General features: G+C 39.5%; 1 protein-coding gene across 27 annotated transcripts in view; it reads left to right on the forward strand.

Annotated features, from left to right (window-relative positions):
- The window catches only part of R3HDM1 (R3H domain containing 1), a 198,121-nt gene that overhangs the window by 147,191 nt on the left and 24,916 nt on the right, over positions 1–26,014 (forward strand). For all 27 annotated transcript variants that reach the window (XM_031651725.1, XM_031651740.1, XM_031651722.1 and 24 more), the window contains 2 exons: positions 421–575; positions 5,251–5,402. In XM_031651725.1, coding sequence (XP_031507585.1) covers positions 421–575; positions 5,251–5,402 — 307 coding nt within the window. The remainder of the gene's footprint in view (positions 1–420; positions 576–5,250; positions 5,403–26,014) is intronic.

A 26,014-nucleotide genomic window follows, 5' to 3' on the forward strand; every position in this document is an offset into this window, starting at 1 on the left:
GTTTTTTTTGTTGTTTGTTTGTTTGTTTTTGTTTTTGTTTTTAACAAGGGGCCCTACATATTTTCCATTTACTCTGGGCTCATGTTATGTAGCAGCTCCTGGTCCTGAGAAACTGGTTGTCATAATAGATTGCAATATGCCCTGAATAGTAATTGTTCTATGTTATCTAAGTGTGTGACTCTATAATCTTTGCAATTGTAGAAGAAATCTTTGTAGGCAGATTTTATTTCAATATATTTTAGTGAGGGAATGTAGGTAACTTGGGCTAAAATGTTGTTTCATAATAGATGGTTTTAGGGATTTACCATGTAATCAAAATTTTAGCGTTTTAGAGCATAAAAGTACTTGCTTAAATTTTTTTTTTAATCTTATTAGATGAAATGAATTCAGAGCAGGGTTTAACTCCTTGTGCCATTACAGGTTTTCAAGTTATACCCAACCAGCAGCAAAACTACCAAGGAATAGTTGGAGTTCAGCAACCCCAGAGTCAGAGCCTAGTCAGTGGCCAACCCAACAGCATTGGAAATCAGATTCAAGGAGTAGTCATCCCCTATACTTCAGTGCCAACATATCAGGTACAGTGTCTCTTTTATGTACTTTGGGTAGAGATGATTTTGAATAAATTAAGTGCACAACTACAATACATCTTCTATGCTCTCCTTTTAATACAGGAAAAACACTTCTGTAATATACAACTTTATAGTCTTAAGAGTTTTATTAGTCATAGCAGCTTTGTTTTATCCTCATTTTATTGCAGTATTCATTTATTAATGTTTAGGATCTGCAACACATGGGTATTGGCAAGTAAATATTGTCTGGCATTGTCTTATGTTTCCAGCAATACAGGTAGATGAGCAAATGTCTTATTCTATTCCTCAGCTCTTTAGAAAGTCCTCATTGCTGGGAGAGAGAAATAGGAGGGAAAATAGAGGTTGGCGGTCGGTATTTGAAATAGAGATACAGCATATACCTTGAATCTGTAGTTATAGAATAGGAAAATATGTGCAGTTTCCTGTGCTGTGACTGATTTTTTTCCTTCCTCTCCATCCCAAAAAGCAATGATATGTCTCATATTTTAAAATGTTACAGATTTTAGGCCGGGCACAGTGACTCACACCTGTAATCCCAGCATTTTGAGAGGTATAGGCAGGCAGATTACTTGAGGTCAAGAGTTCGAGGTCAGCTTGGCCAACATGGTGAAACCCTGTTTCTACTGAAAATACAAAAAATAGCTGGGCAAGGTGGCAGGGCCTATAATTCCAGCTACTCGGAAGGCTGAGGCAGGAGAATTGCTTAAACCCAGGAAGTGGAGGTTGCAGTGAGCTACCACTGCACTCCAGCCTGGGCAACAGGGAGACTCCATCTCAGAAATAAAAACAAAATGTTACAGATTTTAATTTATAGTTCTAAAGCAGAAATACCTATTATTTCATAAATAAGCACGTGTCTTCAATATAATATGACACATTTTTCAAAAATTTGTTTTACCTTCCTTTATCTTTATGGAGTGACTTACAAGAGGGTTTATTTTATTAGCCTCATTGTTTTTCATAGCTGAGTCTGATTTTAAGAACTCCAGGCCAGGACCAGGTGCGCTGGCTCATGTCTGTTAATCCTAGCACTTTGGGAGGCCAAGGTAGCTGGATCATTTGAGGTCAGGAGGGTGAGACCATCCTGGCCAACATAGTGAAACCCCATTTCTATGAAAAATACAAAAATTAGCCGGCCGTGGTGGCAGGCGCTTGTAATGTCAGCTACTCAGAAGGCTGAGGCAGGAGAATCACTTGAACCCGGGAGGCAAAGGTTGCAGTGAGCTGAGATTGCGCCACTGCATTCCGACTGCACCACTGCATTCCGGTCTGGGTGACAGAGAGAGACTCAGTCACAAAAAGAGAGAGAGAACTCCAAAGACCACTTTCATTTGTCTCAACAAGGAGAGAATAGCCTAGTTGGGAAGATGGGGAATAGCCTAGTTGGGAAGATAAAATACACGTATTTTATGTATTTTATCTAAACACATGTAAACAGATTGGTGATAGTGTACAGATTAGTAACTGAGGATCAGCATGAAATACAGCAATGAACAGGTTAAGGACTTGATTTGAAGCCTTCTGGGAAGTTAGAAACCTTTAGCTCTTCAAAGAAAATGATGGGCATAAATTGGTTAAGATGACATTCTGAGAATGAAGAAGAGTATAAGCAAAGGTGCAAGCATATTCCATATAATTTCAGAAAGTTGAAATTAAAGTGTGAAATGTGAGATTGTCAAATGTTGTTGAGCCCCAAGTGTATGTCCAGTTTTGAGGACCCTTGACCATAGAACACATCTACAAAAGAAAGAAAAGATACATCATGAAAACTGGGTTTTCCATCTTCATTTTCTCTCACATCCCCCATGCTTCTGACCCCTTATCCTCCATCCTTGAGCCTAGGCACATGAGCCTGCCCTTTGGCTGTTTCCCCATAGTTAAGCATTAAACAGGATTGGCACCAAGCCAGAAGCCTTCCCTCCTGAAAGACTCTGGTTATAGTATCTAATCCAATACAGAGTTGAGCATATAAGATCTGCCCTTAATCTTTGGGGGCTTACATCTAGTAAGAGAAATGTCATTTTTAAACAAATCACAGCCTAATTAGTGTAGTTCTTTTTTAAATTGACTGGGTATTGAAACCATTCCAGAGCTAAGGTAGTGGTCATAATTTCTACAGCATACATTTTTACATTTTAACATTATTTTCTCATTGTATTTAATGTAATTCTCACATTGGCTCAATGATTGTAGGAAGTATTGCTCTGGCCAGCTATCAATAATAGTCATCTGCTTTAAAGTATGACTCCTACTACATTTGGTAATCAAGCTGGGTAGTGATAAACTGTCATCTAAAAAATAAGCCAGAAAAGTCATCTGTCCTACACCTCCTGAGCCAGAGGATATGGATTTGAACTCTGACTTTCCCTCCAGTGCATTCTATGCCTGTACATTTCTCTAATAGTGATCGCTTGCTCACTCTATCTCACTCGCTGTCTCTCCTTCTCTCTCCCGCTTCCTCCCTCCCTCCTTCTCTTTGTTTTTGAGATAGAGTCTTGTTCTGTCACGCAAGCTGGAGTGCAGTGGCGCGATCTTGGCCACTACAACCTCTGCCTCCTCCCAGGCTCAAGTGATTCTCTTGCTTCAGCCTCCCAAGTAGCTGGGATTACAGGCGTGTGCCAGCACACCTGGCTAATTTTTGTATTTTTAGTAGAGATGGTGTTTTACCATGTTGGCCAGGCTGGTCTGGAACTCCTGACCTCAAGTGATCTACCCTCCTCAGCCTCCCAAAGTGCTGGGATTACAGGCATGAGCCACTGCACCCGGCCAATCATTACCTTTTAAATCATAGAGCCAGGTATAGAGAACAGTGAGGTGATTCTAGAACTGAGTTTCTGGAGCCACAAGGTTTGAATTCTGACTTTTCTACTTACTAATCTAAGGTCTTATAGCTAGTAAGTGGGAAAGTCAGGATTCAAACTCATGCCATCTATTTAGCCATCTACAAAATAGATGATAAAAGTACCTTCAGGCTGGGTGCAGTGGTTCACGCCTGTAATCCCAGCACTGTGGGAGGCCGAGGTGGGCGGATCACCTGACGTCAGGAGTTTGAGACCAGCCTGGCCAACATGGTGAAACGCCATCTCTACTAAAAAAATACCTTCTTAGATTGTTCAGAAGCCTTAATGAGATAATACACATAAAGCACTTAGAACTTAAAACATGGCAGTAAATACCCAATAATGTTAACCCTCCTATCATTACTATTACTAACATCATCATCATCAATGGTTATAGTGGTTATATTGGCTTTTTTTTTTTGAGACAGAGTCTCACTCTGTCGCCTAGGCTAGAGTGCAGTGGCCCAATCTCGACTCACTGCAACCTCTGCCTCCTGGTTCAAGCAATTCTTGTACCTCAGCCTCCTGAGTAACTGGGATTACAGGCACGCGCCACCACTCCTGGCTAATTTTTGTATTTTAGCAGAGACGGGGTTTCACCGTGTTGTTCAGGATGGTCTCGAACTCCTGAGCTCAGGCAATCTGCCCACCTCAACCTTCTGAAGTGCTGGGATTATAGGTGTGAGCCACCGCGCCCAGCCTGGCTTTCTTTTTTTTTTTTTTAAATAAAGATCCTTCAAGCCATTGAATATATATTGGCTTTATTTAACAAAATCACTGTAATCAAACTCTAATATTGTGGTACATTTGTAAATTAAGAACCTTTTATGCCTGTGTTGTTTCTATCTTAGAAACTGTAGAAACTGGAGAGTGGCAATACAGAATTGTGTTCATGTGATTTCATTTAGATGATATAGAAAACAGAATTGAAAGATACACTGTCTATTGAATGCCCACTATACTAGATCCTTTAATTGTGCTATCTCATAATGGAAATAATACCTCCTTTCTAATGGAGGTGGTGTTTCCATTTTTTCTGGTAAGAAGCTAAGGAGCCTCAGAATAGTCACTTGTCCAATATCACTTAGATAGATGACTGATATCACATGTAGGTACCTTAAGCTCCAAAGCTCTCACTTTTTCTAATCCATTGCATCTCACTGCCATCCTGCCTGATTTTTACTTATTTCTACCTGAGGTAAATTGTGTTACTCTTTCTATATCAAATGCCCATCCTTATGTGGAAAGTTTCTTTTTCATAATTTAACCTTTTCATAATTCAATGCATCCAGCCTACAGTACGTACATTTACAAATGCTAGCCAGAAGCAATAGCTAACATAATAAAGTGGTAATGCTGTGGCTGACAGGAAAGCCTGTTGGCAGTGTTAGCTTATTTCTGACTGCTCATGCTTTCAAAGTTTATGGAGGCTGCTGGGCACGGTGGCTCACGCCTGTAATCCCAGCACTTTGGGAAGCCAAGGTGGGCGGATCACTTGAGGTCAGAAGTTCGAGACCAGCCTGACCAACGTGGTGAAACCCCATCTCTACTATGTAACAGGTGTTTAAATACAAAAATTAGCTGGGCATGGTGGCACATGCCCGTAGTCCCAGCTACTCAGGAGGCTGAGGGAGGAGAATTGCTTCAACCTAGGAGGCAGAGTTTACAGTGAGCCAAGATTGCACCACTACACTCCAGCCTGGGCAACAGAGAAAGACTTCATCTCAAAAAAAATAAAGTTTATGGAGGTGGAAAACATAAACATTTGCAAGCCTTTGAAAAAAAACCTTTTTCTCTTGAAATTGTCTTTCAAATTTTAGGTTTCACTGCCTCAAGGTTCTCAAGGAATTCCCCATCAGACTTATCAACAGCCTGTTATGTTCCCTAATCAGTCTAATCAAGGATCTATGCCCACAACGGGAATGCCTGTTTACTATAGTGTCATTCCACCTGGTCAACAAAATAATTTAAGGTGAGTATGACTAAGTAACCTAATCTTCCAGCTTCTTATTGTTTACCAGGATTATGGTCTGTTGCTAGTTTTAAAGCTGACTAAGGGACATTGCTTGAGACCATTGTCTAATGTAGAATAGAAAAAAACTATAATACAATATGCTTTTTAAAATATTTCTTTCGGCCAGATATGGTGGCTCATGCCTGTAATCCCAGCACTTTGGGAGGCCAAGGCTGGTGGATCACCTGAGGTCAGGTGTTCAAGACCAGCCTGGCCAACATGGTGAAACCCCGTCTCTACTAGTAAAACAAAAGTTAGCTGGGCGAGGTGGCATACGCCTGTAATCACAACTGCTCAGGAGGCTAAGGCAGGAGAATCGTTTGAACCTGGGAGGCAGATGTTGTAGTGAGCCAAGATTGTGCCGTTGCACTCTAGCCTGGGCAACAAGAGTGAACTTCTGTCTCCAAAAAATATATATATATTTCTTTCAGTAAAATCATTACAAGGAAAGCAGTCCATATAAAACCTAAAGGCAAGTCAAATCTCTCTTGTGCCTAAAAATTACGCCAATCTTCTGTTATTCACACAAATGGAGTAACAGTTGGCCATAGACTTCAGAGACGGGAGTGTAATATTTAAGGTTTTTATAGGGGTCTGGAAAAATTGTATTTCCTGTGTATAACTTTAGCAGTGAAATATCTTGCTGAAATATTTCAGGCTTTGGGAAGCTTATTTTTCATCAGTAAGGGGAGGGAAGGCATATAAGAGAAGTAAATGATAGTAGTTCTATATTAAAGCAAGTCATGAAGTATTCCATAAGCAGAAATGTCTCTGACAAGCCATGTTTTGAAAATACTAATCTTTCATTGAATTCGGTCCCTGTAGTTCATTGTTCAGAATGTATTACCAAACCATTGTTCATTTATTCTCATGGCATCCCTGTGTTACCAACCAAGTCCATTCTGCCTGCATATAGCAAGCCAATCACTGTGACAGTGGGTTTGCAAAAGAGAAAAGATTTTATTCACAAGGCTGCTTGTGAAAGGAGATGGGAGAACAAATCTCAAATCTGCCTCTGAAAATAGGGCTTGTGGGTACTTACGGAACAGAGAGTAGGGTGGTCTAAAGTGTGAGAAAATATGATTGATGGGTAGGAAAGGTGATTGGCAGATTGGAAAGATGAGGTAGTTGGGGTTTCTGCACAAGCATAATCAAGCTACATGGTTCTTCATAGGACGTGTGTGGAGAAAATCGGGTTAGCATGATCTGAAGGTGGAATTTTAGGCCCTCTGATGCTAAAAGGTCACTCTCTGGGCACCTGTGCAGGCCTAGTTGAAGGGTTCGTGATCTCAACCAGCTTGGATTGGACATGAGTTACCCCCTGGATCCTGAAAAACAGCTTTAAACACCTGTTATGTAGTTAACCACAGTCAGAAATGTTATCTGTAAGGAAAATGGTGGGAGTTTAGTTATATATTGCTTGGCCATGTGACTTGCTAGTGGGAGTTTTAAGATTAGCTAAAAGTATCGATTAAAAGCAAACAAAGCCAGTTAAGTTTGGCAGGCTGATAAGGTTAGCCCTGTTTCACCTGGGAGGTTGCCAGAGGGGCAGCTGTTCTCCTTTAAAGAATGGGGGCCTAAGTTACCATCACTTATAAGAGGTTTTTAGGCCAGGGATGGTGACTCACACGTGTAATCCCAGCACTTTGGGAGGCAGAGGCGGGTGGATCACTGGCGGTCAGGAGTTCAGGACCAGCCTAGCCAACATGGTGAAACCCCCTCTCTACTAAAAATACAAAAAATTAGGCCGGGCGCGGTGGCTCAGGCCTGTAATCCCAGCACTTTGGGAGGCCGAGACGGGCGGATCATGAGGTCAGGAGATCCAGACCATCCTGGCTAACACAGTGAAACTCCGTCTCTACTAAAACTACAAAAAAAAAAAAAAAACTAGCCAGGCGTGGTGGCGGGCGCCTGTAGTCCCAGCTACACGGGAGGCTGAGGCAGGAGAATGGCGTGAACCCGGGGGGTGGAGCTTGCAGTGAGCAGAGATCGCGCCACTGCACTCCAGCTTGGGCGACAGAGCAAGACTCCGTCTCAAAAAAAAAAAATTAGCCAGGCATGTTGGTGGGCACCTGTAATCCCAGGTACTCAGGAGGCTGAGGCAGAGGTCACAGTGAGCCGAGATGGTGCCATTGCACTCCAGCCTGGGCAACAAGAGCAAAACTCCGTCGCAAAAAAAAATAAATAAATTGTTGTCATTCAGTTATGGTTTCAGATGGTATTTGGGGGTGGAGAAGGGATTGACATACTTTGTTGCACTAGAAAAGGGGGGCTTGGTTCTGAGTTTATCAGAACTCACCCTCCCCCAAGAGGAACTCACATATTTTCCCTCTCCTTCCATCGTTATGGCTGCCAGTGTTTCAGTGCATGATAGAGGAGGGCTTTTTTTTTTTTTTTTTCTTTTGAGACGGAGTCTAACTCTGTTGCCCAGGCTGGAGTGCAGTGGTGCAAGCTCTGCTCACTGCACGCTCTGCATCCCGGGTTCAGGCGATTCTCCTGCCTCAGTCTCCCAAGTATCTGGGATTACAGGTATGCACTACCATGCCCCACTAATTTTTTTTGTTTGTTTTTTTAATAGAGATGGGGTTTACCATGTAGGCCAGACTGGTCTCGAACTCCTGACCTCAAGTTATCTGCCCGTGTAGACCTCCCAAAATGCTGGGATTACAGGTGTGAACCACCATGCCCGGCCTGGCCCAGGCTTTTTAAATGGCACATTGATTGTGAATCTCTCAGGCAACCTTGCAATTTTATATCATATTGAGTCCCAGCTCCTTTGAGGTACAACCACTGCACAATGAAAATAGAAATATGTACTTCATTAAATTTCCCATTTGTTGTATGAGTTTAAATTTTATAAATAAGGAAAAAAATACTCCGAATCTTGAGTTTTTTACCCTGATAAATCTAAGTTTGGGATCTAGAAGGCCAATTCAGTTTCCAAACTGTCAGAGGCAGAAATCTGTGCTAAAGTAGGTTGAAATGAGGAGTGAGGAAATTCATGAATTATCTACTTTTTGAACCAAAGTTTAATTTTTTATTTATCAGAGAATACTACCAAAGTTATCATTTCTGTGTGAGGCAGAGGCTGAGAGATGGGTACTAAGTCATCCTTTGTAGGCCTGCATACTGGGAGGAGGGGCTTTCATGAGGGAAGGATATCAAGCCTGTAAGGACCTATTTAAGACGGCTTACGCTTTCACACTTTTTCACGTTTGTTAGACTTGTCGGTCCCTTGAAACAGAAAAGATTTTGTGTGCTTGACTTGTGAGAGAGCTGGCCATAAGAGTGTGGATACAGGTGAGAGAGCATAATTATGTTCCTGCCTCTATAGTGAGACTTATTTTAAAGATAAGGGCAGAATCCAAAAGCTGTCAAATGGGTGCTGATGAGTACACTTTGGAAAGATCCTTGGTTTTAGTCCCTGGGCCTGCTTTGCAAAGGAAATAAAAAATTTGAAGAGCTAGCCTTGGCCTGAGGGATAGCCTAGAGCACAGAAATTAAAAGATAGATGAGATTCTCCAACAACCTCCAACGTGAATCTTGATTAAAAGTCTTTGGTGCTGGGCACGGTGGCTCACACCTGTAATTCCAGCACTTTGGGAGGCTGAGGCGGGTGGATCACTTGAGATCAGGAATTCAAGACCAGTCTGGCCAACATGGTGAAACCTCAACTCTACTAAAAATACAAAAATTAGCCAGGCATAGTGGCAAGCACATGTAATCCCAGCTACTCGGGAAGCTGAGGCAGGAGAATTGCTTGAACCTGGGAGACAGAGGTTGCAGTGAGCTCAGATTGCACCACAGCACTTCAGCCTGGGCAACAGAAGGAGACTCAGCCTCAAAAAAATAAAATAAAATAAAGTCTTTGGAATTACCCACAGCTTAGAGCTGTGACTCATATGAGGCAGATAAACTTGAAATAAGATAGGTGTAAGCTGACAGTAGTGATTGGTTACCATGTGACAAACTAGCATTGATCTGTTCCAGGTGTAGAGTGCCAATGTGAGAAATTGAATGGGTTGTACATGACGCAGGGAATGTGTATTCTGTCAGACTCTATCTTGGTACATTTTGGACTAGTTACTTGGTAGGAAGTCAAGTCATGTACAGAAATAATTAAAGATCTCTGACCGGCTGCAGTGGCTCACACCTGTAATCCCTGCACTTTGGGAGGCCAAGGCAGGCGGATCACTTGAAGTCAGGAGTTTGAGACCAGCCTAGCCAACATGGTGAGACCCTGTCTCCACTAAAAATACAAAAACTAGCCAGGCGCAGTGGTGGTTGCCTGTAATCCCAGCTACTCGGGAGGCTGAGGCAGGAGAATCACTTGAACCTGGGAGGTGGAGGTTGTAGTGAGCCAAGATCATACCACTGCACTTCAGCCTGGGCAGCAGAGTGAAACCCCATCTCCAAAAAAAAAGAAAAAAAAAACCCAACAACACAGAATTCATTAAAGATCTCTTTGGGTGAAAAAAAAATCATAATTAATTGATTAATTTTTTAAAACATAGCAGCATTCTTCACAGAAAATGTCATTTCTGCTTCTGGGCAATATTTAATAGACAAATCACCATAATATTTCAAGTTTACTTGGAACTATCACTTAAAATGTCAACTATTGGTAATTTTTATTAATCAGATAGTTGAATTACCATCTAAGGGCTAATGAATGGAGGCAATTCAGAAATCTAGACTTAGTGGCTTATATAAATTACATTTTATCCTACATATTTCAGTATATTTACATGAAAAGCAGGGGTTGATCTAATTACTGAAACACCAGCTGGATGTGGTGGCCGGGCAACAGAGTGATACTCTGTCTCATAAATAAATAAATACGTACATACACACATACATACTCACTCAAGCACCTGAAACAGGGCCTGGCATTAAAGTCAGAGCTTGGTAAATCTATACTGAATGAACATATTTCTTAAATGTCAAAGGCCAGCTTGCACATGTGTATATGTACATAGACATCATTAACTGTTGGCCTCAATTTTATTTTGTTTCTGTAACCTCTCTATGCTTTTTAAATTTTTCATCAATTTTTTTTTAATTACAAAACAAATAATGCTGTTAATATAAGTGAAGCAATACAGAGATGTGTAAAGGGAAAGGTAATCATCATGCCCTACTCCACCGCCCATCACCGGGTAACCAGCATTCACAGGTGCCTAGGCGACAGGGTGAGACTGTCTCAAAAAATACATAAAATAAAATAGTGAAACTTGTAGAAGCAGAGAGTAGAGTGATCGTTGCCAGGGTCTGCAGGGAGGGGGAAGTGGAGAGTTACTCTTCAGTGGATATAACATTTCTTTTGTGCAAGATGAATGAACTCTGGAGATCTGCTATACTACATTTTGCCTATACTCATACTGTGTTGTACTCTTGAAATTTATTAAAAGGGTAGCTCTCATGTTTAAAACAAACAAAAAAAGATAAATTGTTACGGTGTCTTTGAGGGATTTGTGACATCCGTTTTAATAGTTCACGAAATGCCTTTAGCACTTACCTGGTTCAGAGCAGATCATTGTAATGAGTGGATACTTCTCCAAAAAGCAAGTATGAAAGCTGGAAGAAACCATACAGAATCATTAGTTTATCCTTAAAGCAACAAATATTTTTATTTTGGCTGTTACTCCCAGTTAGACTAAATGTAGTAAGATGTGTATTTTTTTAGTGTGACTTTTTTCCTGATTAATATGTTTTCTGTGTAACGTGAATCTATGTCATTATTCTTTTCTGGCTTGTCAAGCCAATACTTTTTCAAAGACACTACCTTTTTTGGTTTAAGAAAAGTTATCTTTTTGTTTACCTCACTGAATTTGAAGTCTACATTTTTATAAGAACACTTAGCTGAGAAATGAAAAATAAATCACATTAATTTTCAGAGTTACATAAAGAAAATTATGTGTAGCAGATTCTCTCAATATTTGTAGACTTTGTATTTGCAAATTTGCCTATTTGCCAAAATTATTTGTAACCCCTAAATAGATATTCATTGTACTTTCTTTTTCATTCATGGACACGTTCAGTGTGGCAAAAAAGTTTGAGTCATCAGGCAAGCACATTCCCAGCTGAGGTCAAACAAGGCACATGCTGCCTCCCTATTTCAGTTCTTCTATTGTAAACAATTGTCCTTTGCAGTCTATTTAGTGCCACGTTGTTCACACTTTTTTGGTTTTGTTTGAAATGGCTCCCAAACAATGCTGATTTTCTGTCTTGTGTTACTAAGCACAAGAAAGCTCTGCTGTGTGTTCAAGCATGAGTTGGTACTGGCCATCAGTTCAGTGTTAATGAATCAACAATACAGTACATCCAGAAAAAGGAAATTCACCGATGTGTACGTGAGGCCACTAGAAAGTCCTAAAGTAACAGCCAAAGTACATGACAAAGTTATGAAAAAGATGGAAAGGCAGCTAGATTGGTGGATTCATGAATCCGAGTTTATCTTCCTGTTTTGGGGGACTTTTTTCGTTTCTCTTGGCTTCTCAATATGATAACCAAGTTTTTAAAAAAGCATAGTGGACAGCATTGTTATGAAACTGAAAGTCGAAGAAATTTATGATCATGTTACCCAGGGTCAGGAAAATGGTAAACACTTCTCAAATACTGTTTTGTTATCAAGAATACAGCGAAGGGCCAAGGACAGTGGCTCATGGCTGTAATCCCAGCACTTTGGGAGGCCGAGGCGGGTGGATCGCTTGAGACCAAGAGTTGGAGACCAGCCTGGCCAATATGGTGAAACACCGTCTCTAGTAAATAAATACAAAAATTAGCCAGGTGTGGTGGCGGACACCTATAATCCCAGCTACTCAAGAGTCTGAGGTAGGACAGTCACTTGAACCCAGGACACAGAGGTTGCTGTGAGCCGAGATGGCGCCACTGCGCTCCATCCTGGATGACAGAGTGAGACTCCCTCTCAAAAAGAAATACTGAAGTTTCTCAAAGTTTTTACGTTTCTAGAATCTCATTTGTCTTCACAGTGTCCTTCTAAAAAGGATAAGAATATGTATTTGTTTTTATTTTACATGTAGACATGAAATTTCAACCCTATATATCTTCATTTAATTGGTCTGGCCCTAATCTTAAGCCTCAGCAACATTACTTTTTAATGCCTGCCAGGTGATTCTAGTGTGCACCAAAACTTGAAACCCTCTGGCCTACACTAACTAGCCCTCTAGTCTTGTTTTTATTCATGCCTACAGCTGTCCCCAAGTAGCTATAGCCCAGTAAAACTTTACACATTAGCAGAAAAGTCATGATGTCTGTCACAGTTTATTAGTAGATTTTCATCTGAAATCCAGTGTCCTGACATAAAACTATAAATTACTACATATCAAGTTTATAAATTTTTAGATCTTAGTTGGAAAGTGTATGTTAACCTCTAGGTTACAGGGTCTTGATCCATACAGTCTTACTGTGTTTTAGATGCTAAATGGACTGTAGTAGCCCTCATTTTGTTACAGGATTATAAGGAATAAGATTCCTATAAGAACATAAAGTGAGTCTTTGTTTTGAAAAATGTCTTACTTAGCTTGGATTGCTTAGCAAAATTGTTTGCTTACAGAGGTGCCTTGTGTAGAAAGGTAGAATTTGAATTACTATGTCTACTTTCAGCTCAGTCTTTCAGTTCACTGAGGCAACTTTGTGTTTGGATTGGATTGTGTTGTTACTTATCATTATGAAGATTGAGCACAGCCGGATACAAGTCACATATACTGTCACTTTAAGCAAAGTACTAGTCAGGGACACTAATTCTACAACAACTCATGAGATTTTTCTCAGTCCTTAGTGTGGAGGGAAAATTAGTTTGATACCAGCATAGACTTCAAAAGTGGGCAAGTGAGTAGGATATCTTCAAAATGCTCTCATTTTTACTGGTTCTTCTCCAATTTTGCCTTTCATTTTTGCTAGTTTTATCTTGAAATTCAAAACTATAATACCTTTGTCTTTGATCTATATTCTCAAAGGGGTAGCATACAGAGAGGAACTTGAAAAGACTGTAGCCTTTTTTTTAGAACCTTTAAAAAATGTTTCACAGAATCTGTATGAAATTATGAAAAAGAAAACCTACCTTCAAGTCTTTTGCCCTTTATTTTCTCCCCACAGTCTGTTTTTCCTCATTTTTGTATCCTAGTATTCCTCTAGTGTCCCTTTTGTCCTACTTGTGATACTTCTCTTGTATTCATTTTATTTCTCCTAAGCTTCTGGTTTTACGTTGTCAGTTTTTTTGTTTGCCTCAGCTATCCTTTGAAATAATTGTTGATAATAAGTCTGTCGATCTGAACTATATCTTTTGATAAAGTTTTACTTCTCTCGTTATTAAAAATGAAGTTACACTTAGCTTAGAGAAATAAAATGTAATAAATAAAATTTTGATTTGGCAAGGTAAGTTCAAGAGATGTGCTGCACAAGACTGTGTCTACAGATAAATATTGTATTATACACTTAAAACTCTGTGAGGATAGATCTTGTGTTAAGTGTTTTTACACCAATAAAAATATTTCTTAAACTGAGCAAACCAATATACTCTACAGCATATCTGTACTGATAACCTATGTATGATTTTGTAGCACTAACAGAATAGATGAAGAAAGATATTGTTGAAGGAATAAAATGAAAAAAGGTTACTTTCACTGCTAAAACATTATCTTTTCAGAAATTCATTTCTTCTTTAGTAGGTATAAAAGAGTATTTAGTTTTTTTGGTTTTTGTTTTGTTTTGTTTTGTTTTTTACCACTTTTTTTTTTTTTTGAGACGGAGCCTTGCTCTGTCGCCCAGGCTGGAGTGCAGTGGTAGGATCTCAGCTCACTGCAAGCTCCGCCTCCCGGGTTTACACCATTCTCCTGCCTTAGCCTCCCGAGTAGCTGGGACTATAGGCGCCCGCCACCTCGCCCAACCAGTTTTTTGTATTTTTTAGTAGAGACGGGGTTTCACCGGGTTAGCCAGGATAGTCTGGATCTCCTGACCTCGTGATCCGCCCATCTCGGCCTCCCAAAGTGCTGGGATTACAGGCTTGAGCCACCGCGCCCGGCCTTTTTTTTTTTTTTTTACCATTTTTGTAGGCATGTGTTTGTTAGCAAGATTTATTAGTAAATAGTTTTATTCACAAAAAAATGTTAAAGGAGAAGGGAAGAGGGTGCTGTAGCTATTTCGTTTTTGTGAACTCACCAAAATGAGTGAAAATAGTAATACTTTGGATTTAAATTATTTAAGTAGGTACTTTTAAGGAATAGGAGAGACAACATTTCATGAAAAAAACTCTTCATAATTGATCACACTGAGTATTTGTGGTGCTTCCTCAGCCTCTCAATGAGTTTCTGATGTTGAAAAATACTTGTCTTATATCTGTATTTTGTCTATTAAAACAGTCTTTCCTCTGTGTACTTTGTTTAGGTCTTTCTGGTTAAACATACACAGTCATTGTAGAAAATTTGAAAATATTTGAAATTTCAAGTGTTTGATGACAAATCGACTACAGTCTCAGCACCCAAAAATAATCACTGATAAATTTTGGTGTACCTCACGAAAGTCATTTTTCAGTGTGCATACATATATATGAACTATGTTAGCAATCACATTTTTTAACATTTTATTTTATGCTTTGTAAAACCTACGTTATTAATTTTTCTTTTAGGCTGGGCATGATGGCTCATGCCTGTAATCCCAGCACTTGGGGAGGCCAAGGTGAGTGAATCGCTTGAGCTCAGGAGTTCAAGACCAGCCTGGGCAGCATAGCAAAATCTCATCTCTGCAAAAAATACAAAAATCAGCTGGGCATGATGGCACATGCCTGTGGTCACAGCTACTCAGGAGGCTGAGGTGGGATAAGCCCAGGAAGTTGAGGCTGCAGTGAGCTGAGATCACACCACTTCACTCCAACAGAGAGAACCCCTGTCTCAAAAAAAAAAAAAAAAACACAGAAGGAAAGAAAGAAATTTTCTTTTTAAATTAAATATATAAGCTGGATGTGGTGGTGGGCTCCTGTATTTCTAGCTACTTGGGAGGCTAAAGCAGGAGAATAGCTTGAACCTGGGAAGCAGAGGCTGCAATGAGTCGAGGTCATGCCACCGCACTCCAGCCTGGGCAGCAAAGCAAGACTCTGTCTCAAAAATAAATAAATAGGCCGGGCGCGGTGGCTCAAGCCTGTAATCCCAGCACTTTGGGAGGCCGAGACGGGCGGATCACGAGGTCAGGAGATCGAGACCATCCTGGCGAACACGGTGAAACCCCGTCTCTACTAAAAAAATACAAAAAACTAGCCGGGCGAGGCGGCGGGCGCCTGTAGTCCCAGCTACTCGGGAGGCTGAGGCAGGAGAATGGCGGGAACCCGGGAGGCGGAGCTTGCAGTGAGCTGAGATCTGGCCACTGCACTCCAGCCCGGGTGACAGAGCCAGACTCCGTCTCAAAAAAATAAATAAATAAATAAATAAATAAATAAATAAATAAACCATATATAAATATCTGGAGTAAAATAGTGAAATTCTGCCTCACTAATCCATTGCCCTTTCTGGAAAGCAGTCACTGTACACCAATTTAATCACTATTTAAAGTTTTTGTTTGTTTGTTTGTTTGTTTTGAGATGGAGTCTGTGTAGCCCAGGCTGGAGTTCAGTGGTGCGATCTCAGCTCACTGAGCAACCTCTGCCCTTCAAGCGATTCTCCTGCCTCAGACTCCCAAGTAGCTGAAATTACAGGTGGCTGCCACCACACCTGGCTAATTTTTGTGTTTTTAGTGGAGGCGGGGTTCACCATGTTGACCAGGCAGGTCTCAAACTCCTGACCTCAAGTGTTCGCCTGCCTTGGCCTGCCAAAGTGCTGGGACAGCAAGAGCCACCACGCCCAGCCTTTTTTTTTTTTCCCCTAAGGTGGAGATCACTGTTGTTTTTGTTGGTGTCATGTGGAGTCTTTATGAATCTTTTATTCTGTAACTTGCTTGTCTTATTAAACATTATGCTTGGCCGGGCACAGTGGCTCACGTCTGTAATCCCAGCACTTTGGGAGGCCGAGACAGGTGGATCACCTGAGGTCAGGAGTTTTAGACCACACGGGCCAACATGGCAAAACCCTGTCTCTACTAAAAAATACAAACATTAACTGGGTGTGGTGGCACCTGCCTGTATTCTCAGCTACTCAGGAGGCTGAAGCAAGAGAATCGCTTGAACCCAGAAGGCAGAGGTTGCAGTGAGCTGAGATCACGCCATTGCACTCCAGCCTGGGCCACAGAGCAAGACTCCGCCTCAAAAAAAATAAACATTATGCTTAAACTTTTTTCCATAGAGCATCTGAATTTTAGGTTAGCATAGAAAGAAATTAGCTTGAGATCCTTCAAAAAAAAGACCAAAACATTAGTCCAGTATCAGTCTTTGAAGTGAACTTGAAGTGGGAAGAACCCCCAGGCAGAAGGATATCATATTACATGCATCCAGTGGTTGCATCCTCAGCTGTGGTGGTGACAGTAGGAAGAGGATTAATCTGGGGTGCACTTTGAAAGATGAAACAAATATGTTAAGTGAGGATTAAGGAAAAATTTGAGATATGTTAATGGGTAATGCCCCACTAGCAGCAATACGTGTTGGGATTGAAAATCAGTGTAACTGTTATGTGGATATCATTTACTTTACCTACTAGATCTAAGGTCGGCAAACTTCTTCTGAAACAGGCCAAATAGGAAATATTTGAGGCTTTGTAAGCCAAGATACAGAATCGTGGATTGTATGTAGATATTTATATAACAAGGGGAAAAATAAGTTTCCATAAATTTTTATTGATAAAATTCAAAATATTATAATGAGCACAATGGATTTACTTTGGGTGACAGATAATATTTTACTTAATTGGGATTCAGAGTTAGTGTTCTCTGTCATCAAGTTGATTTCAAATGTTCATCTGTAAAAACCATTCTTAGCTTACAGGCAATACAGAAGCAAGCAGTGGTCTGGGTTTTGCCTATATGCCGTAGTTTGCCAACTCCTGTACTAGATGGTTGATAGCCAGCAAAAAAAAAAAAAAGACCAAGAGGCAGTGGTCACAAATGAAGACCAACAACATAGGAAAAAGGAGTGTGGAAGCCAACATACAAGGAGATTTCAAAGATTAATAGTCAGATGTTGTGGGGGGGTTAGGAAGGAAGAGAGATAAAGACCATAAAGGGTATAAAAATCATTGGATGTGAGCAGAAGAGGTCATTTGTAACTTTGAGATAGTATGTGGTAAAGTGAAAAGGACTTTTAAGAAAAAAAAACAAGTTTAGATGGTTCATGAAGTATTATATATAAAAAGTCATAGTATTTATTCAAAAAGAGGAAGGATATAACTGCTTTGAAAACTAGAAGAGAAAGAACTTGTATAAAGGAGAAAAGAATTTTTAGGCCAGGTGGAATGGCTCATGCCTGTAATCCCAGCACTCTGGGAGGCTGAGGCATGTGGATCATCTGAGGTCAGGAGTTCAAGACCAGCCTGGCCAACATGGCAAAACCCCATCTCTTCTAAAAATACAGAATTAGCTGGGCTTGGTGGTACCCGCCTGTAATCCCAGCTACTTGGGAGGCTGAGGCAGGAGAATCGCTTGAACCTGGGAGGCAGAGGTTGCAGTGAGGCGAGATCATTGCACTCCAGCCTGGGGCACAAGACTGAAACTGCCTCAAAAAAAAAAAAAAAATTATTGTGAGACAAAAAGGGATGATTCTCTAAATCTTCCCTGCCTACTTTTGAATTATTCTTCAGTTTAGATTTTTACAGCTTTTATTCCTCAAGTAAATTGAAGCTTTTCCAATTTGTTTTTTAAAATCCACAGTGACTATTTTTACTGTCTAAGGTTTTGAGTGGCTATTGCCAAACTTGTTGTTTTAGATATTTCTTGAGGCCATAAGCAATCTGTGTAACAAGCAGTCCCCTGAGATAGGCCAACCCAATTTACAAGGTAGAAGAGGTATGTGTTAGAAGTCTCCCTTTAGCATACCCTGTGTATTTTATTTTTTGAATAATTTTCAGGTCTTGGGAGTGTGCTGACTTTGGCATCTTACATGGTATCAGGGCCAATATGAGGGATATTGAAGAAAGGATCTTTAAAACTTGCATCCTCCTGACTTCTGTTTTTAGCCAAAATGGAGTAATACCTCCTACCTTAACCAAAAAGCCAGAAAATTATGTGAAACAATAGTTTCTAGATATTGGACGTGGAACAGTGAAGAACAGTAAACCCTGAGAGGGAGAAACAAAAAAAGTGAGTCTTAGGATTGCCCCAGCTTAGTGCCACAAGAACGTTTCCCAGTGACAGCTCAGGGAGGGGAAACCCAACCAGAGTCTCTGAGTTAGGAGATGGAGTTGGGACTTAAGCCAGGGTAGCTAGAGTTTACAGGGCAAAGTACTGAAGAGAAAAGAGCTTTAGAGATCTCTGGAGGGACCTCCTTGAGTCTTAGTTGAATAGATTGGTGCATATGTATGCAAAAACTACCTGAGGCCAGGAAAAGAACCACTCAAAAGGAGCAGACACAATCAATTTCTGGAACTCACCCAAGGACAGTAATCATTTGTAGTCCTACCAGCCACTGGCAAAACTTCATAATACAGGAAGCAACAAGTAGAGGACTTAAAAGGACACTATCTCAATGTGGAAGAAAATTGGTCCTAGATTAAGGTTGTTCTGTTTGGCTCTAAGCTTCCTGTTGCCCGCCCCCACACCCCCAAAAAAACTTAAAAACAAAAGGCTGCTGTGGTCCTGCATGAAAAATCATAAAAGCAAAACCCAAAAGAATTAAATTATTTCCAGACAACTTAACTGTGATCCAGAACAAAGCTCAAAAATACTATTACAAATTATAAGAGTATCCAGCACCCAACAAGGTTAAATTCACAGTTTAGTCTTTACTCCAATCAGAAATTACCTGTCTCCAATCAAAAATTACTGAGAATACAGAGAATCAGGGAACTAAGGTAAATAATGAGGAGAAAAATCAGTGAGTTGAAACTGTGAAACAATGCCAATATAAAAATCAGAGAGGGAAAATGATTAATAAAGCATCATTGCTCCTAAGGGGCTAATTCATGTGTAACTGGCATCCTCAAAAGAGAGAAAAGGGAACAAAAAATATTTGAATAAGTGATGGTTGAAGTTTTTCAAAATTTGATGAAAATTATAAACCCACAGATCCAACAAGCTCAGCAAATTCAAGCAAAAGAAAGGTGAAGAAAGCATCTTAAAAAGTTATAGAGAAAATCTTAAAAGCAGTCAGAGGGGGAAAAGAGTCATTGCATACAGAGGAACACAGTTAAGAATGTCAGCAGACTTAGAAGCAATACAAGCCAGAAGACAGTGGAGCAACATCTTTATTTGAAGAAGTGAAAGAAAGAAAACTTGTATTCTATACCCGTAAAAATATTTTTCAGAAACAGATTTCAAACACACAAAAGCTGAATTAATTGCCAGCCAACCCGCACTGTGAGAACTGTTAAAGCAAGTTTTTCAGACAGAAGGAAAACGATACCAAATGGATATTGGTGGTACACAAAAGAATACAAATAAAAGGTAAGCAATATACAGGCTTAAAAACCAAGTATATTTTTGTCCTTCTAACAAGGACTTGTGTGTATAATAAATCAAGAATTCTCAAACCAACCACCTGGGGAAACAGTTTGTTTTAAACGTTAAACATACTCCTACCATCTAACCCAATTATTCCACTTCAGAGTATTTAAGAGAAATGAATACTAGAAGCAACCCAAATGTCCACCCACAGGTGAATGGATAAATAATCCATAATATATTCATCAGTGGACTATTACTCAGCAATTAAAAAAAATGATCTGTTGATACAGCAACATGGATGAATCTCATAATTATCCTGAGCAAAAAAAGAAAAGCCACGCCAAAAAAAGTATATAAACCATATTATTCCATTGATATTAGATTATAGAAAATACAACCTAATCTCTGTTGACAGCAGACAGATCAGTGGTTGCCTGGAGCCAGGAGGCTGGGAAGAGTTTATGGGGAAGAAGGGAAGGTGGGACTACAAAGAGGGGCACAAGGCAACTTTGGGGGTTGGTGAGGCTTCATGATGTGCGTATACATAAAACTCATTAAATTCTATACTTCATGTGCAGTGTAGTTTCTATAAATTATACCTCAGTAAAACTATAAAATAATCTGAGTCCTAAATTTTTCTTAGAGACTGGGTCTTGCTGTCATTCAGGCTGGAATACAGTGGTGTGATCCTGGCTTACTGAGGCTTCAACCTCCTGGGCTCATGCAATCCTCCTGCCTCAGCCTCCCAAGTAGCTGGGACTACAGGTGCATGCCACCACACCTGGCTGATTTTTTAATTTTTTTAAAGATAGGATCTTGCTGTATTACCCTGCTGGTGTCGAACTTTTGGGCTCAAGCGATCCTCCTGCCTCAGCCTTCCAAACTGCTGGGTTCACAGATGTGAGCCACCTTGCCGAGCCTTCTTTTCTAATAGTTTAAACAAAGACTAGTTTTAGATAAAGTGAAAAGAAATACTGTAAAACTAACAAATTATTAAAAACAAGAGTAAGAATTTGTAAGGAAAGATAGGCCACAGGGCATTTAATGGAGGGATAAAGGTAGACTCAAACTAACTGATTGTAAAACCTGTTACAGAGTCATATTGAAATGAAATGTTAAAATTTAATCAAAAAAAAATTTTTAAAAAGCAAATGACTAAAAACAACTTTCAACCAGAGGTGAGAGATTAGGGGGGAAACAAAAAAAATAAATAAAAGGAAAGTCCAGATAACTATGTTGCACCAACCTGATCAACATAATGAAGCCCCATCTTTACTAAAAAGACAAAAAATTACCCGGATGTGGTGGCATACTCCTGTAATCCCAACAAAATACATGTAAAACCTTTATGCCCCAAACCATCTTGTGATGTGGAAGATTGTACTCCTTATGGTTTATATCTTAGAACAGATGTCAGAAAACTACAGCCCACAATCTAAGAATGGTTTTTAAATTTTTAAAGGTTTATTATTTTATAACTCCTAAGTGACCATGTGTTCCTCAGAGCTAAAATATATACTAGGTGGCTCTTACAGAAAAAGTTTACCAACATCTGCATTTAAAAAAACCTTGACAGATATGTATCAGAGAGATGTTTATGAATGTTTGTAGCAACAATGTTTAGCCTAATACTGAAAGTAATCCAAATAAAATAGAATAGAATGTGTAAGTATATTTTGATGTATTCATTTCAGACACTACTATACCACAAAGAAAGTTAATAAACTATAACTACTTATATCCAGTTGGTTGAGTCTCACAGATACGACACTGAGTAAAAGAAACAGTCATAAAATGATCTATACAGTATTACTCCATTTATTTAGGATCAAAAACAGACAAAACTATGTTCTTTTGGGATACATATATATGTGGTACAATTATACAAGAAATAAAAAGCAAGTAAGTGCTGGTCGGACACAGTGGGTCACACTTGTAATCCCAGTACTTTAGGAGGCCAAGGCGGGCAGATCAGTTGAAGCCAGGAGTTTGAGACCAGCCTGACCAACAGAGTGAAACCCCATCTCTACTAAAAACAAAAAATTAGCCGAGCATGGTGGTGCATGCTTATAATCTCAGCTACTCAGGAGGCTGATTCATAAGAATCACTTGAACCTGGGAGGCGAAGGTTGTAGTGAGCGGAGATGGTGCTACTGCACTCCAGCCTGTGTGACAGAGCAGAACTCTGTCTCAAAAAAAAAAAAGGCAAGTAAGTGCTTATCACAAAACTGGTTGGAGGGGGTTCTGATCAGTTAGAGGCGCATGAGGCAGGAAGGCAGGGATACTTCTGAGATATTAACAATGTTCTGTTTCCCAATCTGAATGAAGTTACATAGATAATTATTTTATTATTACACTTATTTAAACTGTAATATATTTCTAAGCACTCTGTATTAGTCTGTTCTCACATTGCTATAAAGAAATGCCTGAGACTGGGTCATGTATAAAGAAAAGAGGTTTAATTGGCTCACAGCTCTGCCGGCTGCACAGGAAGCATAGTGGCTTCTAGGGAGGCCTCGGGAAACTTCAGTCATGGTGGAAGGCAAGAGGGAAGCAGGCATGTCTTACATGGACGGAGCACGAGGAAGAGAAGAGTGGGGGGAGCACCACACACTTTTTAAACCAGATCTCATGAGAACTAACTCACTGTACAGTACCAAAGGGGATGGTGCTAAACCATTAGAAACCACCTCCGTGATCCAGTCACCTCCCAGCAGGCCCCACCTCCAGCATTGGGGATTACATTTTGAATGAGATTTGGGTGGGGGAACACATCCAAACAATATTACACTCAGATAGATAGATGGATGGATGGATGGATGGATGGATAGATAGATAGATAGATAGATAGATAGATAGATAGATAGATAGATAGATATTAGAGATTTGGGTCGGGACACACATCCAAACAATATTACACTCAGATAGATAAGAGATTTGGGTGGGGACACACATCCAAACAATATTACACTCAGATAGATAATTTGGGTGGGGACACAAATCCCGAAAAATAATAAAATCATTCAAAGAGAGACTTAAATATGAAGACTTTAGGAGATAAAAAAGCTAAGAGAATGGCAGGAGAGGAATTGGAGACAATAAATAGAGACAACCTTTGAAGAGAATTGCTTTTATAAGGGTGAGCATTGAATTGGATTCGTATATGGAGAGGATGAAGTCAAGACAGAGGATCCTTTTTTAATTGAAAGAAAGATGTATGTGTTTGTATGCTGAAGGGAAAGGCTTAGTAGATACAGAAGATTTGCCACTACAAGGGACGGGAGAGAGAGTTGTAAGGTCCCCAGGGACGGTGAGAGCCACCACAAAAATGGAAGCAGGTTAGCCTTAGAGAACAGTGCAGAGGATTTCATGGACAGTAAACGAGGACAAGGAGAGTATAAGGATATCGATATGGATAGGTGGATAGAAATGGCAGTGAGAGAAATTCTCTTCTGATTGCTTTGCTTTTCTCAGTGAATTAGTCAAGATACCAAGTACATTATCAGAGTGGATGAACGTTTTTAAGTTTCATAAATATAGAAATCCATTACAGCTATATTAAGAGTAATATTCAAAGGAAAGAAGCAAGATATGAGGGAAATGTGACAAACATGCCTAATAAAAGCTTAATTTATAGAACGTTTTTATCACTTCTCTATGTTCTAGGATGGTAACAGTGAGACTACAAGTAAATAATCCATAAAGATAAATTGCTACTCAAAGAAAACTGATAGGAAGTTTTCACATGGGAAAATGTTGTCTTACCAGCAATCCAAAAAATGAGAATTAAGGCAACTTTAACACAAAAAGTAGGCTAAAACATATAGTTAGCAATACTGTGCATTGAGACATTTAAACATTGCTGGTTGCTAGGCATATCAAGCCCATTTTTCTATAAATTAGTCGGGATATTTAACAAAATGCAAAATTGCTGTACTTTTAAATTCTACCTGTAAAAGTTTATCACAAAGATAATCCACCCCAGAATTTAAATTGTGGCTAAACAAATTATAACAGAGCTATTATTAACGTAAGAATCCAAATAAAAAGATGCAAAAGAAACATGGAATAACCTAGTAACCTTTGAATAGTTTAAATTTTCCTCTCCATTTATTTTTCTGCTAGGCTGATTAAGTTTAGTTTAAGTCATAGTGAGATTTACTTAGTTGTCACAGTTTCTCAGATAGTGGGACCAGTGAGTTTTAAAGGTGTTTGTTCTGTGTTAATTGCTCCAGTATCTTTAATTCAGAAGAATAAATGTTTGATACTCAGGCTACTATAGTTCACAAATGGATTATATTGATTGCCTACAGCTTTTTAAGTGAATAGAGCACATGTCTATTAAGTAATATTACTAAGTTCAGGAAGCTTGCTTAACTACCATTGACAATAAGACGTCAGATGGTTTAAAAAGGCAGAAAACCAAACGACTTGACACACCTTGACAACTGTTCATAAATTTTCAAAGACATCGTTTCTAGTAGTCACTAAAAGCTGTAGTAGATGTATGGCTTGCTTTTCAAATGAATCAATTATTGCTTGAGAAGAATACACTTGTCCCTATTCTCCCAACTAAAAAATAATTTGAAACAGCAGCCATGAAATATTTACAAAAACATAAAGAGAAAAGACACATGATGGCAACATATTTTCATGTGGAATTTCCCATGCTATTTTCCTAAGTCTCGACCTTTTTGTGGGTGATTTCATACAATAGAATTTTGTAAATACCTTTCATATACAGTAATCAACCTTATCCAGAGGGTATATGTTCCAGGATCTCCCAGTGAATGCCTGAAACCATGGAATTGAACCCTGTATGTACTATGTTTTTTTCTGTACATACATGCCTCTGATAAAGTTTAATTTATAAATTAGGCACAGTGATAGATTTAAAATAACAACTAATAATAGAACAGTGATAACAATGTACTGTAAGAAAAGTTATAGGAATGTGGTCTCTCAAAATATTGTACATTGGCCAGGCACAGTGGCTCACGCCTGTAATCCCAACACACTTTGGGACACTGAGGCGGGAGAATCGCTTGAGGCCAGTAGTTTGAGACCAGCCTTGGGCAACATAACAAGACCTCGTCTCTACCAAAAAAAAAAAAAAACCTGTAAAAATTAGCCAGGTGTAGTGGTGCACACCTGTAGTCCTAGCTACTTGGGAGATGTGGGAGGATCACTTGCACCCCAGAGTTCAAGGTTACAGTGAGCTACAATCTTAACACTGCACTCCTGAGTTACAGAGCAAGACCCTATCTCCAAAATATAATAATAAAGTAAATATATACACATACATACATATAAATGTACTCATCCTTGTGGTGATGTGAGATGATGAAATGCGTATGTGATGAGATGAAGTGAAGTGAGGTGAATGACGTAGGCGTTGTGACATAGTGTTTGGCTACTGTTGACTTTGCAACAGGATGTCAGGAGGAGGATCATTTGCTTCAGGTGATCTAGATCATCAGGTCGTGACAGTGTTGATAGCTAAATGTCAGGAGCAAACAGTGTCCATGACTAACAGGCAGCATGGATATGCTGGGCAAGGGGATGATTCACATCTTGGGCCGAACACCATGAGATTTCTTCATGCTACTTATAATGACATGTAATTTAAAATGTATGAAGTATTTATTTCTGACATTTTTAATAGTTTTGGACCATGGTTGACTGAGGGTAACTGAAACCAAGGAAAGCAAAACCACAGATAAGGGGTGACTAGTGTATGTACCATTTTTATTCATTCTGCCATATTCTTATTTATCTTGTTTTTAAACAGCTCTATTGAGATATAATTTATATACTATACAATTCACTTAACATGTATATTTCAGTAGTTTTTAGTGTATTTACAAATATGTGCAGCCCCACCATGGTCAATTTTAAAACATTTTCGTCACCTCAGAAAGAAACCCTGAGGTGGAAACAACTCAAGTGTTTATCAACAGGTGGATAAAGAAAATGTGGTATATATATACAGTGGCTAGAGCCAGGAGTTTGAGATTGCAGTGAGCTATGATTGC

Source organism: Papio anubis, chromosome 10, assembly GCF_008728515.1.
Source record: "Papio anubis isolate 15944 chromosome 10, Panubis1.0, whole genome shotgun sequence".
NCBI classification, from domain to species: Eukaryota; Metazoa; Chordata; class Mammalia; order Primates; family Cercopithecidae; genus Papio; species Papio anubis.